This window comes from Aegilops tauschii, chromosome 1 (genome assembly GCF_002575655.3).
Source record: "Aegilops tauschii subsp. strangulata cultivar AL8/78 chromosome 1, Aet v6.0, whole genome shotgun sequence".
Classification (NCBI taxonomy): Eukaryota; Viridiplantae; Streptophyta; class Magnoliopsida; order Poales; family Poaceae; genus Aegilops; species Aegilops tauschii.
In genome coordinates this window covers 17101593-17124458 of record NC_053035.3, presented here as the reverse complement: position 1 = coordinate 17124458, position 22866 = coordinate 17101593, and the positions used below count along the sequence as shown (strand labels likewise).

The 22866-nt window shown below is 44.8% G+C and overlaps 1 protein-coding gene across 1 annotated transcript; it reads right to left on the bottom strand.

Moving 5' to 3' along the window:
* Window positions 1-111: 111 nt before the first annotated feature.
* LOC109759049 (putative F-box protein At4g05475) lies at window positions 112-2406 on the bottom strand. Its single transcript, XM_020317894.4, has 2 exons — window positions 1926-2406; window positions 112-1069 (listed from the first exon to the last, which is right to left on the bottom strand). The coding sequence occupies exons 1-2, from the start codon at window positions 2255-2257 to the stop codon at window positions 415-417; spliced, it is 987 nt and encodes a 328-aa protein (XP_020173483.1). The 5' UTR covers window positions 2258-2406; the 3' UTR covers window positions 112-414.
* Between the last annotated feature and the right edge of the window lie 20460 nt (window positions 2407-22866).

Here is a 22866-nt window from a genome sequence, read left to right as displayed (position 1 = left end):
TCTTCCTGTTTGTCCAAGTCTAGATTCCCATCTTCCTAGTATCATTGACCTACATATGTTGGGCAAACACTAGGGCGTCATCAACCTAACACAACATAACATTGGCGTCAATACTTAATTTACAGGATTTTATTGCGTGACCAAATCACAAGTGCAGCATAAATTACAATCGCAGAGACGAAACTAACCCCGTTTCACAGCAAGAGAGTATACTAGTTAACAAACAGGAGGCACACAGCAAGAGAGTATACTAGTTAACAAACAGGAGGCACAAACATAATACGAGAATCAATCTCCGATAACAAAGTGCGTGAACCCGGTCCTTCAAGAATCCCAACACAGTAGACACCACATTGCTTCAGCACCAAGTTCCCGTCCTTGCACGTGAGAACCCGGGTCCTGGTCACAGCTCCTTCAGACATCGTCGAACACGTCATCATACATGTCAGCGTCCGAGCCCACACCGTCGATATAATCAGCCATGTCATCGAACTCGGCATCCTCCTCGTCGGTGACCACGTCCAGCAGATCATCGTACATGTCGACCTCGATGTCGGAACCGCCGGGGTAGTCATCACTGATAGCGAGGTAAGCCCGGTACTTGAAGTCGGTGATGGGGTCCCGGGGAAGCCTGAGGTTCCCGATCCTGGCGCACTTGGATCTCAAGGCATCATCCATCTGGAGGTTGCAGCAGCGGCGCACGTCGAGGGACTCGAGGCGGGGGCAGTGGTCGAGGATCGCGGCCAGTCCGGTGTTGGTCAGGTTGTTGCCGATCAGCTGGAGGTCTCGGAGCTCGGGCATGCTGCTCGCGATCCCGAGCGCTCCCGTGTCATCATCCATGCCCTCAAAGGCTGCAAACCCCCTTTGGAGGATCGTCCAGCGCTCGTTCAGCCGAAAGGATTTCAGGTGTGGGCAGGCTCTGCCGACTGACTCGCACACGTTGCTGTTCAGGGAGCAGAATGTGATCTCCAGCTCCTCAAGCTGAGGAAAGCTCTTGACTGCCTCTGCCAGCGCCTCGTTGGATACTTCATCACACATGCTGAGTTGAAGGCTCTTCAGCGAGGGTGCCCTGCATTGAGACATGGCAAGTTTTTATCTAACACAAACATTTAAGCTAACGCCAAACCCAATCATGCTTTCCAAGCTCAGGACAAGAAATAACACTAGAACAACAGAATTGATTGAAATAACCATGTGAAAGTAAAACATTCCATGCTGTCAGATTCATCATAACTTTCAAATAAGTCTAACTCCAGTCACATGCAGTTTTCTACAGGCCTTTTACAGCAAGTAATTTGCTGGAAACCAACAGAAAAGTTCAGATGGCCTCCCCCCCTGTAAAGTCTCCATGCTGAGACTCAACTATCCTTGTATGTTTTAGGGATTGGTCGGTCCCTATATTATATCCAAGTAGCACAGTGATACCCCCATTCAGTCCCAAAAATCCCGATCTTAGCTGAGATTAGAGGGAACAGGCCAATTCCCTCCAGGAAAACAAACCTTCAGTGTGCTACTCTATATACATTTTCCGGGTTGCTCCACATACATTATGTCCCAAGCTACCGAGTAGACAGAATTTAGCAAGGCACATCGAGTCACACAAAGACTAGCACTCGAGACTCATGTGATCTGTTTCAACTTGCAAGCAATCTGCGGTTGGGTACCATTTTACCACTTCATCCAATTTTGTTAGGTTACCAAGAAATTTTGTTTTAACTTGTCAAATCAAACAGCAGAAAGGTCCATTTCCAACTAAAGAATACAGACTTATTTTCAGCTAAAAGAGTGCTTCTATCCATTTTAATTTACCAGGAACTGTTCGTTTTTTTTTTGCGAAAAAAAATCCACAAATGGGGGGAAAAAATCCCCATCGTACGAGAGAAATGGGCATGTGAAACAGGAAGGGGGGAGCCGTGGCGAGCGACCTGCCGGAGATGTAGCTGAGGAGGGAGTCGGTGACGAAGGTGTCGGCGCAGAAGGACTGGAGGGTGCCGGCGGCGCGGTCGACGGCGGCGCGGGCCATGGCCTCGGCCTCCTCGGTCTCGAGGATGTCCCCGTGGTGGGTCATGTCGAGGCGGCGCCACAGCGCGGGGTCGCCGTCGGCGAGGCGGCGCCACGCGCGGCACGCCCGCCCGGCGCCCGTCAGGATGTCGGCCACGTCCAGCCTCCCGAACACCGCGAAGAGCGCGTCCGACGGCATCCCCGCCCAGTCGCGGATCTCGACCTCGCCCTCGCCCTCGCCGGCGTCGTCATCCATGGCCGGCGATGCGGTGGGGCTAGGCTAGGGTTTGCCGGAAGGGAAGGGGGAGGAGGGGGGAGTGGTCGGCGTGGGGTGGGTGAGAAGGAGGACAGAGAGACTTCACTCACCCAATCATGCAGCGGGAATTTTTACGGCCCCTCTGTGTTAAATTAGTATACTAATCAACCACACTTATTTTGGGACCGGGCAGTGTAATCAAAACCCGTGTGTGGTGAAAGAGAAAAAAGTGATCTCTTTTGTAAAGAGCTACTAGGGGCGTGTCTGGTTTAAATTATGAACAGTTCCTGTATGGCATATACTTTTCAACCCAGCCTGGTTGAGCAAAAACAGGCCCTAATACGCCATCTACAAGTTGTTTGGTTGCCTGCATCTAGGGTCCCTGCATTAGGTAATACGCAAGTGCACTTTGTTTGGTTGCCTGCATTGGCCGAAGCGGCACATGGACAAGGTGTTTGGTTGCATACGGCGTACATGGTGTGCTTACCTTGTATCCTAATTGGTGAGCTTACCCACAATGATCACACCTAGCACACCAACGCCACAACACAACAATGGCGATGAACTGGGCGAAGATGATGAAATGCTTTAGCTTCAGCCCAAACTGACGATCCACCTTATCACCTTCCACTTTGACACCTCCAACCTTGCTACTATCAACACTGCTGCCTCCGTGCTTTCACACCCACTTGGAGTAAGCTTGTTTTGCTGCCTGCCTAGTCTTGAACCCTCTATGGCTGCTGTTGCTATACGATGCCACTTGTGCACTGGCTTCTTCCCATGAACTGTAAACCCCTGGAGCCTTACCGATGAACACGGCATACCACTTGCCCTAGCAATGCACAAGAGCAAGCGTTGAAGCAGCAAATCAATGGAGCACACAAGTAGCAAGCAAAGTAGCACACAAACAACAATGGAGCAGAAGAGAAGAAGTAAAGCATGCATGATCATACAACATAGCAAGTTCTACCTAGCACTACCATGGTGTTATCCTACCACCACATCCGAAAGAGGGTGTCGTCCTATCACCGCAAGTTCACCATCACCGTGAGGGGTTAGTATATACCACCTCACCAAAATATACAGACCATCAAATAGTTTTCCAGCCCTAGCTACACAAATGTGCGTCGTCATCGTCATCGTCGTCGTCGCCACTGACATCGCCGTCGGGGATCATGCACGCTCACAGGCAGCACTACTCTAGTAGTAGTGCTTGCCCAGCCAGCTCCTGAGCCACAACACCTTGTGAGCGTCTGCCATGGCAACGAACCCAACACCCTGGGCCTTGTTGTCAAGCAGGTGGCTGAGAGCTGCCATGAGAGCCTCGTCGCTGAAGCCACCCTTGGTCATGACAGCGTCATACAGGCCAGGGTGGACGTCGAGGGGCTTGCACTCCCTGATGGTTGTTGCCACCTCCTTCACCGCCTCAGTCATGCTGCAAAAGACATTGATCTCCTCCTCCATCAGGCCTCCTCTCTTCCTCTTCCTATCATGGACGGGGTCAAAGGGCTTGTCGAAGGGCTTGTCAGGGCCATCAAGGACCTCGACGTTCGGGGTCCCAGGGAAGTCTGGCATGGGAGAACCAAGAGGCTCCCCCGAGCCCATGGCAATACTTCCCAGTTGTCAGCCCGAAGGAGAAGATGTGCTGCATATGGCTGTAGTTCTGTATGGGTGTGTTGAGGAACTCAACGTCCCTTGGTGGTCCTAAGAATGAAACACAAGTGCATTTGGGAACGCAGTAATTTCAAAATAAATCGTACGATCACGCAAGATCTATCTAGGAGATGCATAGCAACGAGAGGGGAGAGTGTGTCCACGTGCACTCGTAGACCGAAAGCGGAAGCATTTAGTAATGCGGTTAATGTAGTCGAACTTCTTCTCGATCCAACCGATCCAAGCACCGAACGTACGGCACCTCCGCGTTCAGCACACGTTCAGCTTGATGACGTCCCTCGTACTCTTGATCTAGTTGAGGCCGAGGGAGAGTTCCGTCAGTACGACAGCGTGGCGACGGTGATGATGTTACCGGCACAGAGCTTCGCCTAAGCACTACGACGATATGCCCAAGGTGTGTAACTGTGGAGGGGGGCACCACACACGGCTAAAAGATCAACTTGTGTGTACTAGGGTGCCCCCCTGCCCCCGTATATAAAGGAGGGGAGGGGAGGCCGGCCGGCCCTCCTAGGGCGCGCAAGGAGAGGGGAATCCTACTAGGACTCCAAGCCCTAGTAGGTTTCCACCTAAGGAAGAGGGGGAAGAAGGAAGGAAGAGGGGGGAGGGAAGGAAAGGGGGGCGCCGCCCCCTTCCCCTAGTCCAATTCGGACCCAAGGGGGGGGGCAGCCCCTCTTGGCCCTTCCTCTCTTCCCACTAAGGCCCATCGAGGCCCATTAGTTCCCCCCGGGGGGTTTCGATAACCCTCCGGCACTCCGATAATTATCCGGAACACTTCCGGTGTCCGAATAACATGGTCCAATATATCAATCTTTATGCCTCGTCCATTTCGAGACTCCTCGTCACGTCCATGATCTCATCCAGGACTCCGAACAAACTTCGGTTATCAAAACACAAAACTCATAATACAAATCGTCATCGAACGTTAAGCGTGCGGACCCTACGGGTTTGAGAACTATGTAGACATGACCGAGACACATCTCCGGTCAATAACCAATAGCGGAACCTGGATGCTCATATTGGCTCCTACATATTCTATGAAGATCTTTATCGGTCAAACCGCATAACAACATACGTTGTTCCCTTTGTCATCGGTATGTTACTTGCCCGAGATTCGATCGTCGGTATCACCATACCTAGTTCAATCTCATTACCGGCAAGTCTCCTTACTCGTTCCGTAATACTTCATCCCGCAACCTAACTCATTAGTCACATTGCTTGCAAGGATTATAGTGATGAGCATTACCGAGAGGGCCCAGAGATACCTCTTTGAAACATGGAGTGACAAATCCTAGTCTCGATCTATGCCAACCCAACAAATCCTTCGGAGACACCTGTAGAGCATCTTTATAATCACCCATTTACGTTGTGACGTTTGATAGCGCACAAAGTGTTCCTCCGGTATTTGGGAGTTGCATAATCTCATAGTCCGAGGAACATGTATAAGTCATGAAGAAAGCAGTAGCAATGAAACTGTAACGATCATAATGCTAAGCTAATGAATGGGTCTTGTCCATCACATCATTCTCCTAATGATGTGACCCCGTTCATCAAATGACAACACATGTCTATGGTTATGAAACATAACCATATTTGATAAACGAGCTAGTCAAGTAGAGGCATACTAGGGACACTTATGTTTTGTCTATGTATTCACACATGTACTAAGTTTCCTATTAATAAAATTCTAGCATGAATAATAAACATTTATCATGAAATAAGGAAAATAAATAATAACTTTATTATTGCCTCTAGGGAATATTTCCTTCAGTCTCCCACTTGCACTAGAGTCAATAATCTAGATTACAAAGTAATGATTCTAACACCCATGGAGTTTTGGTGCTGATCATGTTTTACTCGTGGAAGAGGCTTAGTCAACGGGTCTGCAACATTCAGATCCGCATGTATCTTGCAAATCTCTATGTCCCCTTCCGACACTTGATGACGGATGGAATTGAAGCGTCTCTTGATGTGCTTGGTCCTCTTGTGAAATCTGGATTCCTTTGCCAAGGCAATTGCACCAGTATTGTCACAAAAGATTTTCATTGGACCCGATGCACTAGGTATAACACCTAGATCGGATATGAACTCCTTCATCCAGACTCCTTCATTTGCTGCTTCCGAAGTAGCTATGTACTCCGCTTCACACGTAGATCCCGCCACGACGCTTTGCTTGGAACTACACCAACTGACAGCTCCACCACTCAATAAAAATACGTATCTGGATTGTGACTTAGAGTCATCCGGATCAGTGTCAAAGCTTGCATCGACGTAACCGTTTACGACAAGCTCTTTGTCACCTCCATAAACGAGAAACATATCCTTAGTCCTTTTCAGGTATTTCAGGATGTTCTTGACCGCTGTCCAGTGCTCCACTCCGGGATTACTCTGGTACCTCCCTGCTATACTTATAGCAAGGCACACATCAGGTGTGGTACACAGCATTGCATACATGATAGATCCTAATTGCTGAAGCATAGGGAATGACTTTCATTTTCTCTCTATGTTCTGCAGTGGTCGGGCATTGAGTCTGACTCAATTTCACACCTTGTAACACAGGCAAGAACCCTTTCTTTGACTGATCCATTTTTAACTTCTTCAAAACTTTATCAAGGTATGTGCTTTGTGAAACTCCAATTAAGCGTCTTGATCTATCTCTATAGATCTTGATGCCCAATATGTAAGCAGCTTCACCGAGGTCTTTCATAGAAAAACTTTTATTCAAGTATCCTTTTATGCTATCCAGAAATTCTATATCATTTCCAATAAACAATATGTCATCCACATATAATATTAGAAATGCTACAGAGCTCCCACTCACTTTCTTGTAAATACAAGCTTCTCTAAAAGTCTGTATATAACCATATGCTTTGATCACACTATCAAAACGTTTATTCCAACTCCGAGGGGCTTGCACCAGTCCATAAATGGATCGCTGGAGCTTGCACACTTTGTTAGCACCCTTTGGATCAACAAAACCTTCTGGTTGCATCATATACAACTCTTCTTCCAGAAATCCATTCAGGAATGCAGTTTTTACATCCATTTGCCAAATTTCATAATCATAAAATGTAGCAATTGCTAACATGATTCGGACAGACTTAAGCATCGCTACGGGTGAGAAAGTCTCATCATAGTCAACTCCTTGAACTTGTCGAAAACCTTTTGCAACAAGTCGAGCTTTGCAGACAATAACATTACCATCAGCGTCGGTCTTCTTCTTGAAGATCCATTTATTTTCTATGGCTTGCTGATCATCGGGAAAATCCACCAAAGTCCACACTTTGTTCTCATACATGGATCCCATCTTAGATTTCATGGCCTCAAGCCATTTCGCGGAATCTGGGCTCATCATCGCTTCCTCATAGTTCGCAGGTTCACCATGGTCTAGTAACATGACTTCCAGAACAGGATTACCGTACCACTCTGGTGCAGACCGTACTCTGGAAGACCTACGAGGTTCTGTAGTAACTTGATCTGAAGTTTCATGATCATCATCATTAGCTTCCTCACTAATTGGTGTAGGAATCACTGGAACTGATTTCCGTGATAAACTACTTTCCAATTCGGGAGAAGGTACAATTACCTCATCAAGTTCTACTTTCCTCCCACTCACTTCTTTTGAGAGAAACTCCTTCTCTAGAAAGGATCCATTCTTAGCAACAGATATTTTGCCTTCGGATCTGTGATAGAAGGTGTACCCAACAGTTTCCTTTGGGTATCCTATGAAGACGCACTTCTCCGATTTGGGTTCGAGCTTATCAGGTTGAAGCTTTTTCACATAAGCATCGCAGCCCCAAACTTTAAGAAATGACAACTTTGGTTTCTTGCCAAACCATAGTTCATAAGGCGTCGTCTCAACGGATTTTGATGGTGCCCTATTTAAAGTGAATGCAGCTGTCTCTAAAGCATAACCCCAAAATGATAGCGGTAAATCAGTAAGAGACATCATAGATCGCACCATATCCAATAAAGTACGATTACGACATTCGGACACACCATTTCGCTGTGGTGTTCCAGGTGGCGTAAGTTGTGAAACTATTCCACATTGTTTCAAATGAAGACCAAACTCGTAACTCAAATATTCACCTCCACGATCAGATCGTAGAAACTTTATTTTCTTGTTACGATGATTTTCCAATTCACTCTGAAATTCTTTGAACTTTTCAAATGTTTCAGACTTATGTTTCATAAAGTAGATATAACCATATCTGCTCTAATCATCTGAGAAGGTAAGAAAATAATGATACCTGCCACGAGTCTCAACACTCATTGGACCACATACATCGGTATGTATTATTTCCAATAAGTCAGTGGCTCATTCCATTGTTCCGGAGAGGAGTTTTAGTCATCTTGCCCACGAGGCACGGTTCGCAAGCACCAAGTGATTCATAATCAAGTGATTCCAAAAGCCCATCAGCATGGAGTTTCTTCATGCGCTTTATACCTATATGACCTAAACGGCAGTGCCACAAATAAGTTGCACTATCATTATAACCTTTACATCTTTTGGCTTCAATATTATGAACATGTGTATCATCACGATCGAGATTCAATAAAAATAGACCACTCAGCAAGGGTGCATGACCATAAAAGATATTACTCATATAAATAGAACAACCATTATTCTCTGATTTAAATGAATAACCATCTCGCATTAAACAAGATCCAAATATAATGTTCATGCTCAATGCTGGCACCAAATAACAATTATTTAGGTCTAAAACTAATCCCGAAGGTAGATGTAGAGGTAGCGTGCCGACGGCGATCACATCAACCTTGGAACCATTTCCCACGCGCATCGTCACCTCGTCCTTAGCCAATCTTCGTTTAATCCGTAGCCCCTATTTCGAGTTGCAAATATGAGCAACAGAACCAGTATCAAATACCCAGGCGCTACTACGAGCATTAGTAAGGTACACATCAATAACATGTATATCAAATATACCTTTCACTTTGCCAACCTTGGGGCAGTTCCGCTTCCAGTGACCAGTCCCTTTGCAGTAGAAGCACTCAGTTTCAGGCTTAGGTCCAGACTTGGGTTTCTTCTCCTGAACATCAACTTTCTTGCCATTCTTTTTGAAGTTCCCCTTCTCTCCTTTGCCCTTTTTCTTGAAACTAGTGGTCTTGTTGACCATCAACACTTGATGCTCTTTTTTGATTTCTACCTCCGCATCCTTTAGCATTGCAAAGAGCTCGGGAATTGTCTTGTTCATCCCTTGCATATTATAGTTCATCACGAAGCTTTTGTAGCTCGGTGGCAGTGATTGAAGAACTCTGTCAATGACACTATCATCAGGAAGATTAACTCCCAGTTGAGTAAAGTGGTTGTGGTACCCAGACATTCTGAGTATATGTTCACTGACAGAACTATTCTCCTCCATCTTGCAGCTATAGAACTTATTGGAGACTTCATATCTCTCAATCCGGGCATTTGCTTGAAATATTAACTTCAACTCCTGGAACATCTCATATGCTCCATGACGTTCAAAACGTCGTTGAAGTCCCGATTCTAAGCCGTAAAGCATGGCACACCGAACTATCGAGTAGTCATCAGCTTTGCTCTGCCAGACGTTCTTAACGTCATCAGTAGCGTCTGTAGCAGGCCTAGCACCTAGCGGTGCTTACATGACGTAATTCTTCTGTGCAGCAATGAGGATAATCCTCAAGATACGGACCCAGTCCGTGTAGTTGCTGCCATCATCTTTCAACTTAGCTTTCTCTAGGAACACATTAAAATTCAAAGGAACGGTAGCACGGGCCATTGATCTACAATAAGATAGACATGCAAAATAACTATCAGGACTAAGTTCATGATAAATTAAGTTCAATTAATCATATTACTTAAGAACTCCCACTTAGATAGACATCCCTCTAGTCATCTAAATGATCACGTGATCCAAATCAACTAAACCATGTCCGATCATCACGTGAGATGGAGTAGCTTTCAATGGTGAACATCACTATGTTGATCATATCTACTATATGGTTCACATTCGACCTTTCGGTCTTAGTGTTCCGAGGCCATATATGCATATGCTAGGCTCGTCAAGTTTAACCCGAGTATTCTGCGTGTGCAAAACTGGCTTGCACCAGTTGTGTGTGAACGTAGAGCTTATCACACCCGATCATCACGTGGTGTCTCGGCACGACGAACTGTAGCAACGGTGCATACTCAGGGAGAACACTTATACCTTGAAATTTAGTAAGGGATCATCTTATAATGCTACCGTCGTACTAAGCAAAATAAGATGCATAAAAGATAAACATCACATGCAATCAAAATATGTGACATGATATGCCATCATCATCTTGTGCTTATGATCTCCATCACCGAAGCATCGTCATGATCTCCATCATCACCGGCACGACACCTTGATCTCCATCGTAGCATCGTTGTCATCTCGCCAACTATTGCTTCTATGACTATCGCTACCGCTTAGTGATAACGTAAAACAATTACATGGCGATTGCATTGCATACAATAAAGCGACAACCATATGGCTCCTGCCAGTTGCCGATAACTCTGTTACAAAACATGATCATCTCATACAACAAATTATATCACATCATGTCTTGACCATATCACATCACAGCAAGCCCTACAAAAACAAGTTAGACGTCCTCTACTTTGCTGTTGCAACTATTACGTGTCTGCTACGGGCTTCTAGCAAGAACCGTTCTTACCTACGCATCAAAACCACAACGATTTTTGTCAAGTGTGCTGTTTTAACCTTCAACAAGGACCGGGCATAGTCAAACTCGATTCAACTAAAGTTGGAGAAACAGACACCCGCTAGCCACCTGTGTGCGAAGCACGTTGGTAGAACCAGTCTCATGAATGTGGTCATGTAATGTCGGTCCGGGCCGCTTCATCCAAAAATACCGCCGAATCAAAGTAAGACGTTGCTGGTAAGCAATATGACTATTATCGCCCACAACTCTTTGTGTTCTACTCGTGCATGTAACATCTACGCATAGACCTAGCTCGGATACCATTGTTTGGGAACGCAGTAATTTCAAAAAAATTCCTACGATCACGCAAGATCTATCTAGGAGATGCATAGCAACGAGAGGGGAGAGTGTGTCCACGTACCCTCGTAGACCGAAAGCGGAAGCGTTTAGTAACGCGGTTGATGTAGTCGAACTTCTTCGCGATCCAACCGATCCAAGCACCGAACGTACGGCACCTCCGCGTTCAGCACACTTTCAGCTCGATAACGTCCCTCATACTCTTGATCCAGTTGAGGCCGAGGGAGAGTTCCGTCAGCACAACGGCGTGGCGACGGTGATGATGATGTTACCGACGCAGGGCTTCGCCTAAGTACTACGACGATATGACTGAGGTGTGTAACTGTGGAGGGGGGCACCGCACACGGCTAAAAGATCAACTTGTGTGTCCTAGGGTGCCCCCTACCCCCGCATATAAAGGAGGGGAGGGGAGGCCGGCCGACCCTCCTAGGGCACGCCAAGAGAGGGGAATCCTACTAGGACTCCAAGTCCTAGTAGGTTTCCACCTAAGGAAGAGGGGGAAGAAGGAAGGAAGAGGGGGAAGGGAAGGAAGGGGGCGCCGCCCCCTTCCCCTAGTCCAATTCGGGCCCAAGGGGGGAGGCGCAGCCAGCCCCTCTTGTCCCTTCCTCTCTTCCCACCAAGGCCCATCAAGTCCCATTAGTTCCCCCGGGGGGTTTCGATAACCCTCCAGCACTCCGATAATTATCCGGAACACTTCCGGTGTCCAAATAACATGGTCCAATATATCAATTTTTATGTCTCGACCATTTCGAGACTCCTCGTCACGTCCGTGATCTCATCCGGGACTCCGAACAAACTTCGGTCATCAAAACACATAACTCATAATACAAATCGTCATCGAACGTTAAGCGTGCGGACCCTACGGGTTCGAGAACTATGTAGACATGACCGAGACACATCTCCGGTCAATAACCAATAGCGGAACCTGGATGCTCATATTGGCTCCTACATATTCTACGAAGATCTTTATCGGTCAAACCGCATAACAACATACGTTGTTCCCTTTGTCATCGGTATGTTACTTGCCCGAGATTCGATTGTCGGTATCACCATACCTAGTTCAATCTCGTTACTGATAATCCCCAAGTGCAGGGAATCATCGTAGCAATTCCCAAAGGTGGAAGTGATAAGTATGGAGTGTCGAACCCACAAGGAGCTAAAGGTAAGATTAATATTCTCTCAAGTCCTATCTGCCACTGATACGACTCTACGTACACCGAACGTTTGCTTCCAACTAGAAACGAGAAATAAAACTACGTTGTGGGTATGAAGAGGATAAATTTGCATGATATCGGAGAGCTAAAACATAAAAGTAGGTGCTGTTATAATAAAGTTAGAATATATTACTAAATATTATAAATAGCGAGTGTGGAATAATGATGGATTGGTGTGCGGAATTGTCCTAGGCAATTGTTAACAAGACCGGTAGTCGTCATTGCAATTTCATATGAGGGAGAGGCATAAGCTAACATACTTTCTCTTCTTGGATCATATGCACTTATGATTGGAACTCTAGCAAGCATCCGCAACTACTAAAGATCATTAAGGTAAAACCCAACCATAGCATTAAAGCATCAAGTCCCCTTTTATCCCATACGCAACAACTCCCTTACTCGGGTTTAAGCTTCTGTCACTCTAGCAACCCACTATAAGCGAATCATGAACATATTGCAACACCCTACAGCGGGAATCCCCGACGCTTGCGCGACACGGAGGGCACAATAGGACAGCACCAAAATAAAACATACAACTCGTACCAATCTAGATCATCAATCAACCCAATGACAAAAGATATCTACTCAAAACATCATAAGATGGCAACACATCATTGGATCATAATATGTGGCATAAAGCACCGTGTTCAAGTAGGGATTACAGCGGGGTGTGGGAGAGTGGACCGCGTAAAAGAGATGATGATGGTGATGTTGATGAAGACGATCACCGGGGCGATGATTCCCCTCCCGATGGCACTCTGGCGCCACCGAGAGAGAGGAGGAGAGGTTCTGCCCCTTGTGCTTCCTCCTCCATGGCCTCCCCCTAGATGGGGAGAGGTTCTCCCTCTGGTCCTTGGCCTTCATGGCGATGATGGCCCCTCCGAGATCCTCCTCCATGGCCTCCGGTGATGATGGCCCCCTCCGGCAGGGTGCCAGAGAGGGCCTAGATTGATTTCTCGTGGCTACAGAGGCTTGCGGTGGTGGAACTTCCGATCTAGGTTAATTTTCCGAGGTTTCTGTATTTATAGGAATTTTTGGCGTCGGTCTCACATCAAGGAGGTGCCCGAGGCGTCCACGAGGCAGGCCCATGCGCCTGGGGGGGGGGGGGTGCCCCCACCCTCGTGGGCGCCCCGGGACTCTTCTGGCCCAACTCTTTTACTCCGGGGTCTTCTTTTGGTCCATAAAAAATCGTCAAAAATTGGCACGTCAATTGGACTCCGTTTGATATTCCTTTTTTGTAAAACTCAAAAACAAGGAAAAAAACAGGAACTGGCACTGGGCTCTAGGTTAATAGGTTAGTCCCAAAAATCATATAAAATAGCATATAAATGCATATAAAACATCTAAGATGGATAATATAATAGCATGAATACTTCATAAATTATAGATACGTTGGAGACGTATCAGCATCCCCAAGCTTAATTCCTGCTCGTCCTCGAGTAGGTAAATGATAAAAATAATAATTTATGAACTGTGAATGCTAGCAGGTGCACAAGTTTGATCAATGATAATTTAAATCAGCTTTTCTAGCATCATTATATGTCATAACAGTAGCTCATCTCATAAAACTTTTCATGATCAAGTAACAAGCTATTCACATGTTAAAGTATAGATCATAAACTTTCTTGAAAACTAACAAACAGTGCTCTTAGTCATCAAACAATTGCAATTCATCTTATTTTCAGGAAGGGCCTATGTCAGAGCTTCGATTTAGCAAACTCCACATACTCAACTATCATTTAATCTTTCGCAATTGCTAACACTCACGTGATATTTATGGGTTCAAAGTTTTAATCGGACACAGAGAAAGATAGGGGCTTATAGATTCGCCTCCCAACCTTTTACCTCAAGAGTAATGTCAACAATAATAGTTCATGATAACTTACATCCAATTGGATATATATATATATATATATATATATATATATATATATATATATATATATATATATATCATGATCTTTCCAACACAATGTGCTTGCCAAAGGATAAAATGTAAAAAGGAAAGGTGAAGATCACCATGACTCTTGCATAAGGTAGAAGATAAAATTAAAAGATAGGCCCTTCGCGGAGGGAAGCAGAGGTTGTCATGCGCTTTTATGGTTAGATGCACAAAATCTTAATGCAAAAGAACGTCACTTTATATTGCCACTTGTGATATGGACCTTTATTATGCAGTCCGTCGCTTTTATTTCTTCCACATCACAAGATCGTATAAAGCTTATTTTCTCCACATTAATAGATCATACATATTTAGAGGGCAATTTTTATTGCATGCACCGATGACAACTTACTTGAAGGATCTTACTCAATCCATAGGTAGGTATGGTGGACTCCCATGGCAAAACTTGTTTTAAGGGATGTTTGGAAGCACAAGTAGTATCTCTACTTGGTGCAAAGAATTTGGCTAGCATGAGAGGGAAAAGCAAGCTCAACATGTTGGATGATCCAAGACAATATACTTTATTTCGGATATAAGAAAACATAACCCATTACGTTGTCTTCCTTGTCCAACATCAACCTTTTAGCATGTCATATTTTAATGAGTGCTCACAATTAAAAAGATGTCCAAGATAGTATATTTATATCTGAAATCTCTCTTCCTTCAATATTCTTTCATGAATTGTTCAAGTGACCAATTCTACGTTTGCTAACTTTCAATGAGTTTACTACCTATACTTATTATGTGTGAAGTCATTACTCCCCATGTTATAAGCATATGAAACATATATAAATTCAGATTTATGACATTCAATTCATTCAACCTTTTACTCATAGGATATACGTGAAGCACGTGAGTTATTGACAAACTACTCCAAAAAGATACAAGTGAAGATCACTGAGTAGTAAAATAATTAACTAGCCATGGGAGGATTCTTTTTCATTCAATATTTCAGATCCAATTATTTTATTCAAACAGAAAGTAAAATTGAAAATACGCTCCAAGCAAAACACATATCATGTGACGAATAAAAATATAGCTCCGAGTAAGGTATACCGATAGTTTTGAAGACGAAAGAGGGGATGCCTTCCGGGGCATCCCCAAGCTTAGGCGCTTGAGTCTTCCTTGAATATTACCTTGGGGTGCCTTGGGCATCCCCAATCTTAGGGTCTTCCCACTCCTTATTCTCCTCATATCGATATCTCACCCAAAGCTTGAAAACTTCAATCACACAAAACTTAACGGAACTTCGTGAGATAGGTTAGTATGATAAAGAGCAAACCATTCACGTTGGTACTGTCAAAGACAAGGTTCATAATTGTTTTCACACAATGCCTACTGTACCATATCATTTCTACAATTTATATTGAGAAATATAAGCCATAGAAACTAGAAAACAAGCAAACTATGTGATGAAAACAGAATCTGTCAGAAACAGAACAGTCTGTAGTGATCTGAACAGCAACCATACTTCTGCTACTCCAAAAATTATGAAATAAATTGGTGGACATGAGGAATTTGTCTATTAATCTTCTGCAAAAAGAATCAAATCAAAAGCACTCTTCTTTAAAAAAATGAAATCTATTCTCGTGAGCGCAAAGTTTCTGTTTTTTACAGCAAGATCACATTAACTTTCACCCAAGTCTTCCCAAAGGTCTTACTTGGCACTTTATTGAAAAAAATCTATAAAACATGATTACTACAGTAGCTTAATCATGTAAACACACAAGAACAGTAAGTGTAAATATTGGGTAGTCTCCCAACAAGCGGTTTTCTTTAATGCCTTTTAGCTAGGCATGATGATTTCAATGATGCTCACATAAAAGATAAGAATTGAAACATAAAGAGAGCATCATGAAGAATATGACTAGCACATTTGAATCTAACCCACTTCCTATGCCTAGGAATTTTGTGAGCACATAATTTATAAGAACAAGAATCAACTAGCATAGGAACGAAAAACAAGTAAAGCTTCGAAACTTTAAGCACATAGAGAGGAAACTTGATATTATTGCAACTCCTACAAGCATATATTCCTTCCTCTTAATAATTTTCAGTAGCATCATGAATCAATTCAACAATATAACCATCACATAAAGCATTCTTTTCAAGATCTACAAGCATAGAAATTTTTCTACTTTCCACATAAGCAAAATTCTTCTCATTCGGAATAGCGGGATCACTAGTTCGTAAAGTTGACACTCTTCCAAACCCGCTTTAGATGATAGTATTATTCATACTCCAAAAGATATAAGTGAAGTTCATGGAGCATTCTACAATTAATATAAACTAACCAATATCCAAGCTCAAAATGTATAAGTGAAACACACGAAGCATTCTATAAAACCATACTCAAAAGATTTAAGCTTGGGGATGCCCCGGAAGGCATCCCCTCTTTCGTCTTCGTCCATCGGTAACTTTACTTGATGCTATATTTTTATTGACCACATGATATGTGTTTTGCTTCGAGCGTCTTGTATGATTTGAGTCTTTGCTTTTTAGTTTACCACAATCATCCTTGCTGTACACACCTTTTGGGAGAGACACACATGAATCGGAATTTATTAGAATAATCTATGTGCTTCACTTATATCTTTTGAGCTAGATAATTTTGCACTAGTGCTTCGCTTATATATTTTTAGAGCACGGTGGTGGTTTTATTTTATAGAAATTATTGATCTCTCATACTTCACTTATATTATTTTGTGAGTCCTTTAGAACAGCATGGTAATTTGCTTTGGCTAAATTTTTTTAGTCCTAATATAATAGGCATCCAAGATAGATATAATAAAAACTTTCATAGAAAGTGCATTGAATACTAAGAGAAGTTTGATACTTGATGATTGTTTTGAGATATGGATATAGTGATATTAAAGTTGTGCTAGTTGAGTAATTGTGAAATTGAGAAATACTTGTGTTGAAGTTTGCAAGTCCCGTAGCATGCACGCATGGTAACCGTTGTGTAACAAATTTGAAACATGAAGTGTTCTTTGAGTGTCATCCTTTGTGTGGAGGTCGGGATCGCGCGATGGTTAACTCCTACCAACCCTTCCCCTAGGAGCATGCGTGTAGTGCTTGGTTTTGATGACTTGTAGATTTTTGCAATAAGTATGTGAGTTCTTTATGACTAATGTTGAGTCCATGGATTATACGCACTCTCACCCTTCCATCATTGCTAGCCTCTTCGGTGCCGTGCATTGCCCTTTCTCACCTTGAGAGTTGGTGCAAACTTCGCCGGTGCATCCAAACCCCGTGATATGATACGCTCTATCACACATAAACCTCCTTATATCTTCCTCAAAACAGCCACCATACCTACCTATTGTTGGGGAACGTAGTAATTTCAAAAAAATTCCTACGCACACGCAAGATCATGGTGATGCATAGCAACGAGAGGGGAGAGTATGTCCACGTACCCTCGTAGACCGAAAGCGGAAGCGTTAGCACAACGCGGTTGATGTAGTCGTACGTCTTCACGATCCGACCGATCAAGTACCGAACGCACGACACCTCCGAGTTCAGCACACGTTCAACCCGATGACGTCCCTCGAACTCCGATCCAGCCGAGTGTTGAGGGAGAGTTTCGTCAGCACGACGGCGTGGTGACGATGATGATGTTTGACCGATGCAGGTCTTCGCCTAAGCACCGCTACAGTATTATCGAGGTGGACTATGGTGGAGGGGGGCACCGCACACGGCTAAAAGATCAAACGATCAATTGTTGTGTCTCTAGGGTGCCCCCTTGCCCCCATATATAAAGGAGCAAGGGGGGGGGGGGGAGGTGCGGCCGGCTAGGAAGGGCGCGCCAGGTGGAGTCCTACTCCCACCGGGAGTAGGACTCCCTCCCTTTTCCTAGTTGGATTAGGAGTGGAGGGGGAAAGAGGAGGGAGAGAGGAAGGAAAGGGGGGGCGCCGCCCCCCTCTCCTTGTCCTATTCAGACTAGGGGGGAGGGGCGCGCGGCCCTGCCCTGGCCGCCTCTCCTCTTCTCCACAAAGGCCCACTATGGCCCATTAAGCCCCCGAGGGGTTCCGGTAACCCCTCGGTACTCCGGTAAAATCCCGATTACACCCGGAACACTTCCGATATCCAAATTGTTGGAAATATGCCCTAGAGGCAATAATAAATTGGTTATTATTATATTTCCTTGTTCATGATAATCGTTTATTATCCATGCTAAAATTGTATTGATAGAAAACTCAGATACATGTGTGGATACATAGACAACACCATGTCCCCAGTAAGCCTCTAGTTGACTAGCTCGTTGATCAATAGATGGTTACGGTTTCCTGACCATGGACATTGGATGTCGTTGATAACGGGATCACATCATTAGGAGAATGATGTGATGGACAAGACCCAATCCTAAGCCTAGCACAAGATCGTGTAGTTCGTCTGCTAAAGCTTTTCTAATGTCAAGTATCATTTCCTTAGACCATGAGATTGTGCAACTCCCGGATACCGTAGGTATGCTTTGGGTGTACCAAACGTCACAATGTAACTGGGTGGCTATAAAGGTGCACTACAGGTATCTCCGAAAGTGTCTGTTGGGTTGGCACGAATCGAGACTGGGATTTGTCACTCCGTGTAAACGGAGAGGTATCTCTGGGCCCACTCGGTAGGACATCATCATAATGTGCACAATGTGACCAAGGAGTTGATCATGGGATGATGTGTTACGTAACGAGTAAAGAGACTTGCCGGTAACGAGATTGAACAAGGTATCGGGATACCGACGATCGAATCTCGGGCAAGTACTATACCGGTAGACAAAGGGAATTGTATACGGGATTGATTGAATCCCCGACATCGTGGTTCATCCGATGAGATCATCGTGGAACATGTGGGAGCCAACATGGGTATCCAGATCCCGCTATTGGTTATTGGCCGGAGAACGTCTCGGTCATGTCTGCATGGTTCCCGAACCCGTAGGGTCTACACACTTAAGGTTCGATGACGCTAGGGTTATAGGGAATAGATATACGTGGTTACCGAATGTTGTTCGGAGTCCCGGATGAGATCCCGGACGTCACGAGGAGTTCCGGAATGGTCCGGAGGTAAAGATTTATATATGGGAAGTCCTGTTTTGGTCACCGGAAAAGTTTCGGGTGCTATCGGTAATGTACCGGGACCACTGGGAGGGTCCCGGGGGTCCACCAGGTGGGGCCACCGGCCCCAGAGGGCTGCGTGGGCCAAGTGTGGGAAGGGACCAGCCCCTAGGTGGGCTGGTGCGCCTCCCACAAGGAGCCCAAGGCGCAGGGAAAGGGGGAAAGGGGAAACCCTAGGCTCAGATGGGCCTAAGGCCCATCTAGTGGGGCGCCCCCCTCTCTCCCCCCCTTGGCCGCCCCCCAAGTCCCATCTAGGGCTGGCCGCACCCCTTTGGGGGGGAACCCTAGATGGGGGCGCAGCCCCTCCCACTCCCCTATATATAGTGGGGGTTTTGGGGCTGCCATACACATGAGAACATCTCTCTCTTGGCGCAGCCCTACCCCTCTCCCTCCTCGTCTCTCGCAGTGCTTGGCGAAGCCCTGCGGGATTGCCGCGCTCCTCCACCACCACCACGCCATCGTGCTGCTGCTGGACGGAGTCTTCCCCAACCTCTCCCTCTCTCCTTGCTGGATCAAGGCGTGGGAGACGTCACCGGGCTGCACGTGTGTTGAACGTGGAGGTGCCGTGGTTCGGCGCTTAGATCGGAATCAACCGCGATCTGAATCGTTACGAGTACGACTCCTTCATCCGCGTTCTTGCAACGCTTCCGCATCACGATCTACAAGGGTATGTAGATCCACTCCCCTTCCCCTTGTTGCTAGATTACTCCATAGATTGATCTTGGTGATGCGTAGAATTTTTTTGAATTTCCGCTATGTTCCCCAACAGTGGCATCATGGGCTAGGTCTATGCGTAGTTTCTATGCACGAGTAGAACACAAAGTAGTTGTGGGCGTCGATTTTTTCAATTTACTTGCCGTTACTAGTCTTATCTTGATTCGGCAGCATCGTGGGATGAAGCGGCCCGGACCAACCTTACACGTACACTTACGTGAGACAGGTTCCACCGACTGACATGCACTAGTTGCATAAGGTGGCTAGCGGGTGTCTGTCTCTCCCACTTTAGTCGGATCGGATTCGATGAAAAGGGTCCTTATGAAGGGTAAATAGAAATTGGCATATCACGTTGTGGTTTTGCGTAGGTAAGAAACGTTCTTGCTAGAAACCCATAGCACCCACGTAAAACATGCAACAACAATTAGAGGACGTCTAACTTGTTTTTGCAGGGTATGCTATGTGATGTGATATGGCCAAAAGGATGTGATGAATGATATATGTGATGTATGAGATTGATCATGTTCTTGTAATAGGAATCACGACTTGCATGTCGATGAGTATAACAACCGGCAGGAGCCATATGAGTTGTCTTAATTTATTGTATGACCTGCGTGTCAATGAAAAATGCCATGTAATTACTTTACTTTATTGCTAACCGTTAGCCATAGTAGTAGAAGTAATAGTTGGCGAGCCAACTTCATGAAGACATGATGATGGAGATCATGGTGTCATGCCGGTGACGAAGGTGATCATGCCGCGCCTCGAAGATGGAGATCAAAAGGCGCAAAATGATATTGGCCATATCATGTTACTTTATGATTTGCATGTGATGTTTGTCATGTTTACATCTTAGTTGCTTAGAACGACGGTAGCATAAATAAGATGATCCCTCACTAAAATTTCAAGAGACGTGTTACCCCTAACTGTGCACCATTGCGAAGGTTCGTTGTTTCGAAGCACCACGTGATGATCGGGTGTGATGGATTCTAACGTTCGCTTACAATGGGTGTTGACGAGCCTAGCATGTACAGACATGGCCTCGGAACACATGCGAAACACTTAGGTTGACTTGACGAGCCTAGCATGTATAGACATGGCCTCGGAACACAAGAGATCGAATGGTCGAACATGAGTCGTATAGTAGATGCGATCAACATGGAGATGTTCACCGATGATGTCTAGTCCGTCTCACGTGATGATCGGACACGGCCTAGTTTGACTCGGATCATGTATCACTTAGGTGACTAGAGGGATGTCTATCTGAGTGGGAGTTCATTAAATAATAAGATGAACTTAATTATCATGAACATAGTCAAAAGGACTTTGCAAATTATGTCATAGCTTACACTTTAGTTCTACTGTTTAAGATATGTTCCTAGAGAAAATTTAGTTGAAAGTTGATAGTAGCAATTATGCGGACTGGGTCCGTAAACTGAGGATTGTCCTTATTGCTGCACAGAAGGCTTATGTCCTTAATGCACCGCTCGGTGTCTGAACCTCGAGCGTCGTCTGTAGATGTTACGAAACATCTAACATACACGTTTTGATGACTACGTGATAGTTCAGTGTGCGATGCTAACGGTTTAAAATTGTGGCGACAAGACGGTTTTGAAACGTCGCAGAACATATGAGATGTTCCAAAGACTGAAATTGGGATTTCAGACTAGTGCCCACGTCAAGAGGTATGAGACCTCTGACAAGTTTCTTAAGCCTGCAAACAAAGGGAGAAAAGCTCAATCGTTGAGCATATGCTCAGATTGTCCGAGTACTACAATCGCTTGAATCGAGTGGGAGTTAATCTTCCAGATGAGATAGTGATGGTTCTCCATAGTCACTGCCACCAAGCTATTAGAGCTTCGTGATGAACTATAACATATCAGGGATAGACATGATGATCTTTGAGCAACTCGCGATGTTTGACACCGCGAAAGTAGAAATCAAGAAGGAGAATCAATTGTTGATGGTTAGTAAAACCACTAGTTTCTAGAAGGGCAAGGGCAAAAGGGATACTTCATGAAACAGCAAATCATTTGCTGCTCTAGTGAAGAATCCCAAGGTTGAACCCAAACCCGAGACTAAGTGCTTCTGTAATGAGGGGAACGGTCACTGAAGCAGAACTACCCTAGATACTTGGTAGATGAGAAGGCAGGCAAGGTCGACAGAAGTATATTGGATATACATTATATGAATGTGTACTTTACTAGTACTCCTAGCAGCACCAGGGTATTAGATACCGGTTCGGTTGCTAAGTGTTGGTAACTCGAAATAAAAGCTGCGGAATAAACGGAGACTAGCTAAAGGTGAGATGACGATATGTGTTGGAAGTGTTTCCAAGGTTGATGTGATCAAGCGTCGCATGCTCCCTCTACCATCGAGATTGGTGTTAAACCTAAATAATTGTTATTTGGTGTTTGCGTTGAGCATAAACATGATTGGATTATGTTTATCGCAATACGGTTATTCATTTAAAGAGAATAATGGTTACTCTGTTTATTTGAATAATACCTTCAATGGTCTTGCACCTAAAATGAATCTCGATCGCAGTGATACACATGTTCGTGCCAAAAGATATAAAATAGTAATGATAGTACCACATACTTGTGGCACTGCCATTTGAGTCATATTGGTATAGAACGCATGAAGAAGCTCCATGTAGATGGATCTTTGGACTCACTCGTTTTTGAAAAGATTGAGACATGCGAACTATGTCTATTGGTATATATGCATGAAGAAACTCCATGCAGATGGATCGTTTGGACTCACTTGATTTTGAATCACTTGAGACATGCAAATCATACCACATGGGCAAGATGACTGAAAGGCCTCGTTTTCAGTAAGATGGAACAAGAGAGCAACTTGTTGGAAGTAATACATTTGATGTGTGCAGTCCAATGAGTGCTGAGGCACGCAGTGGATATCGATATGTTC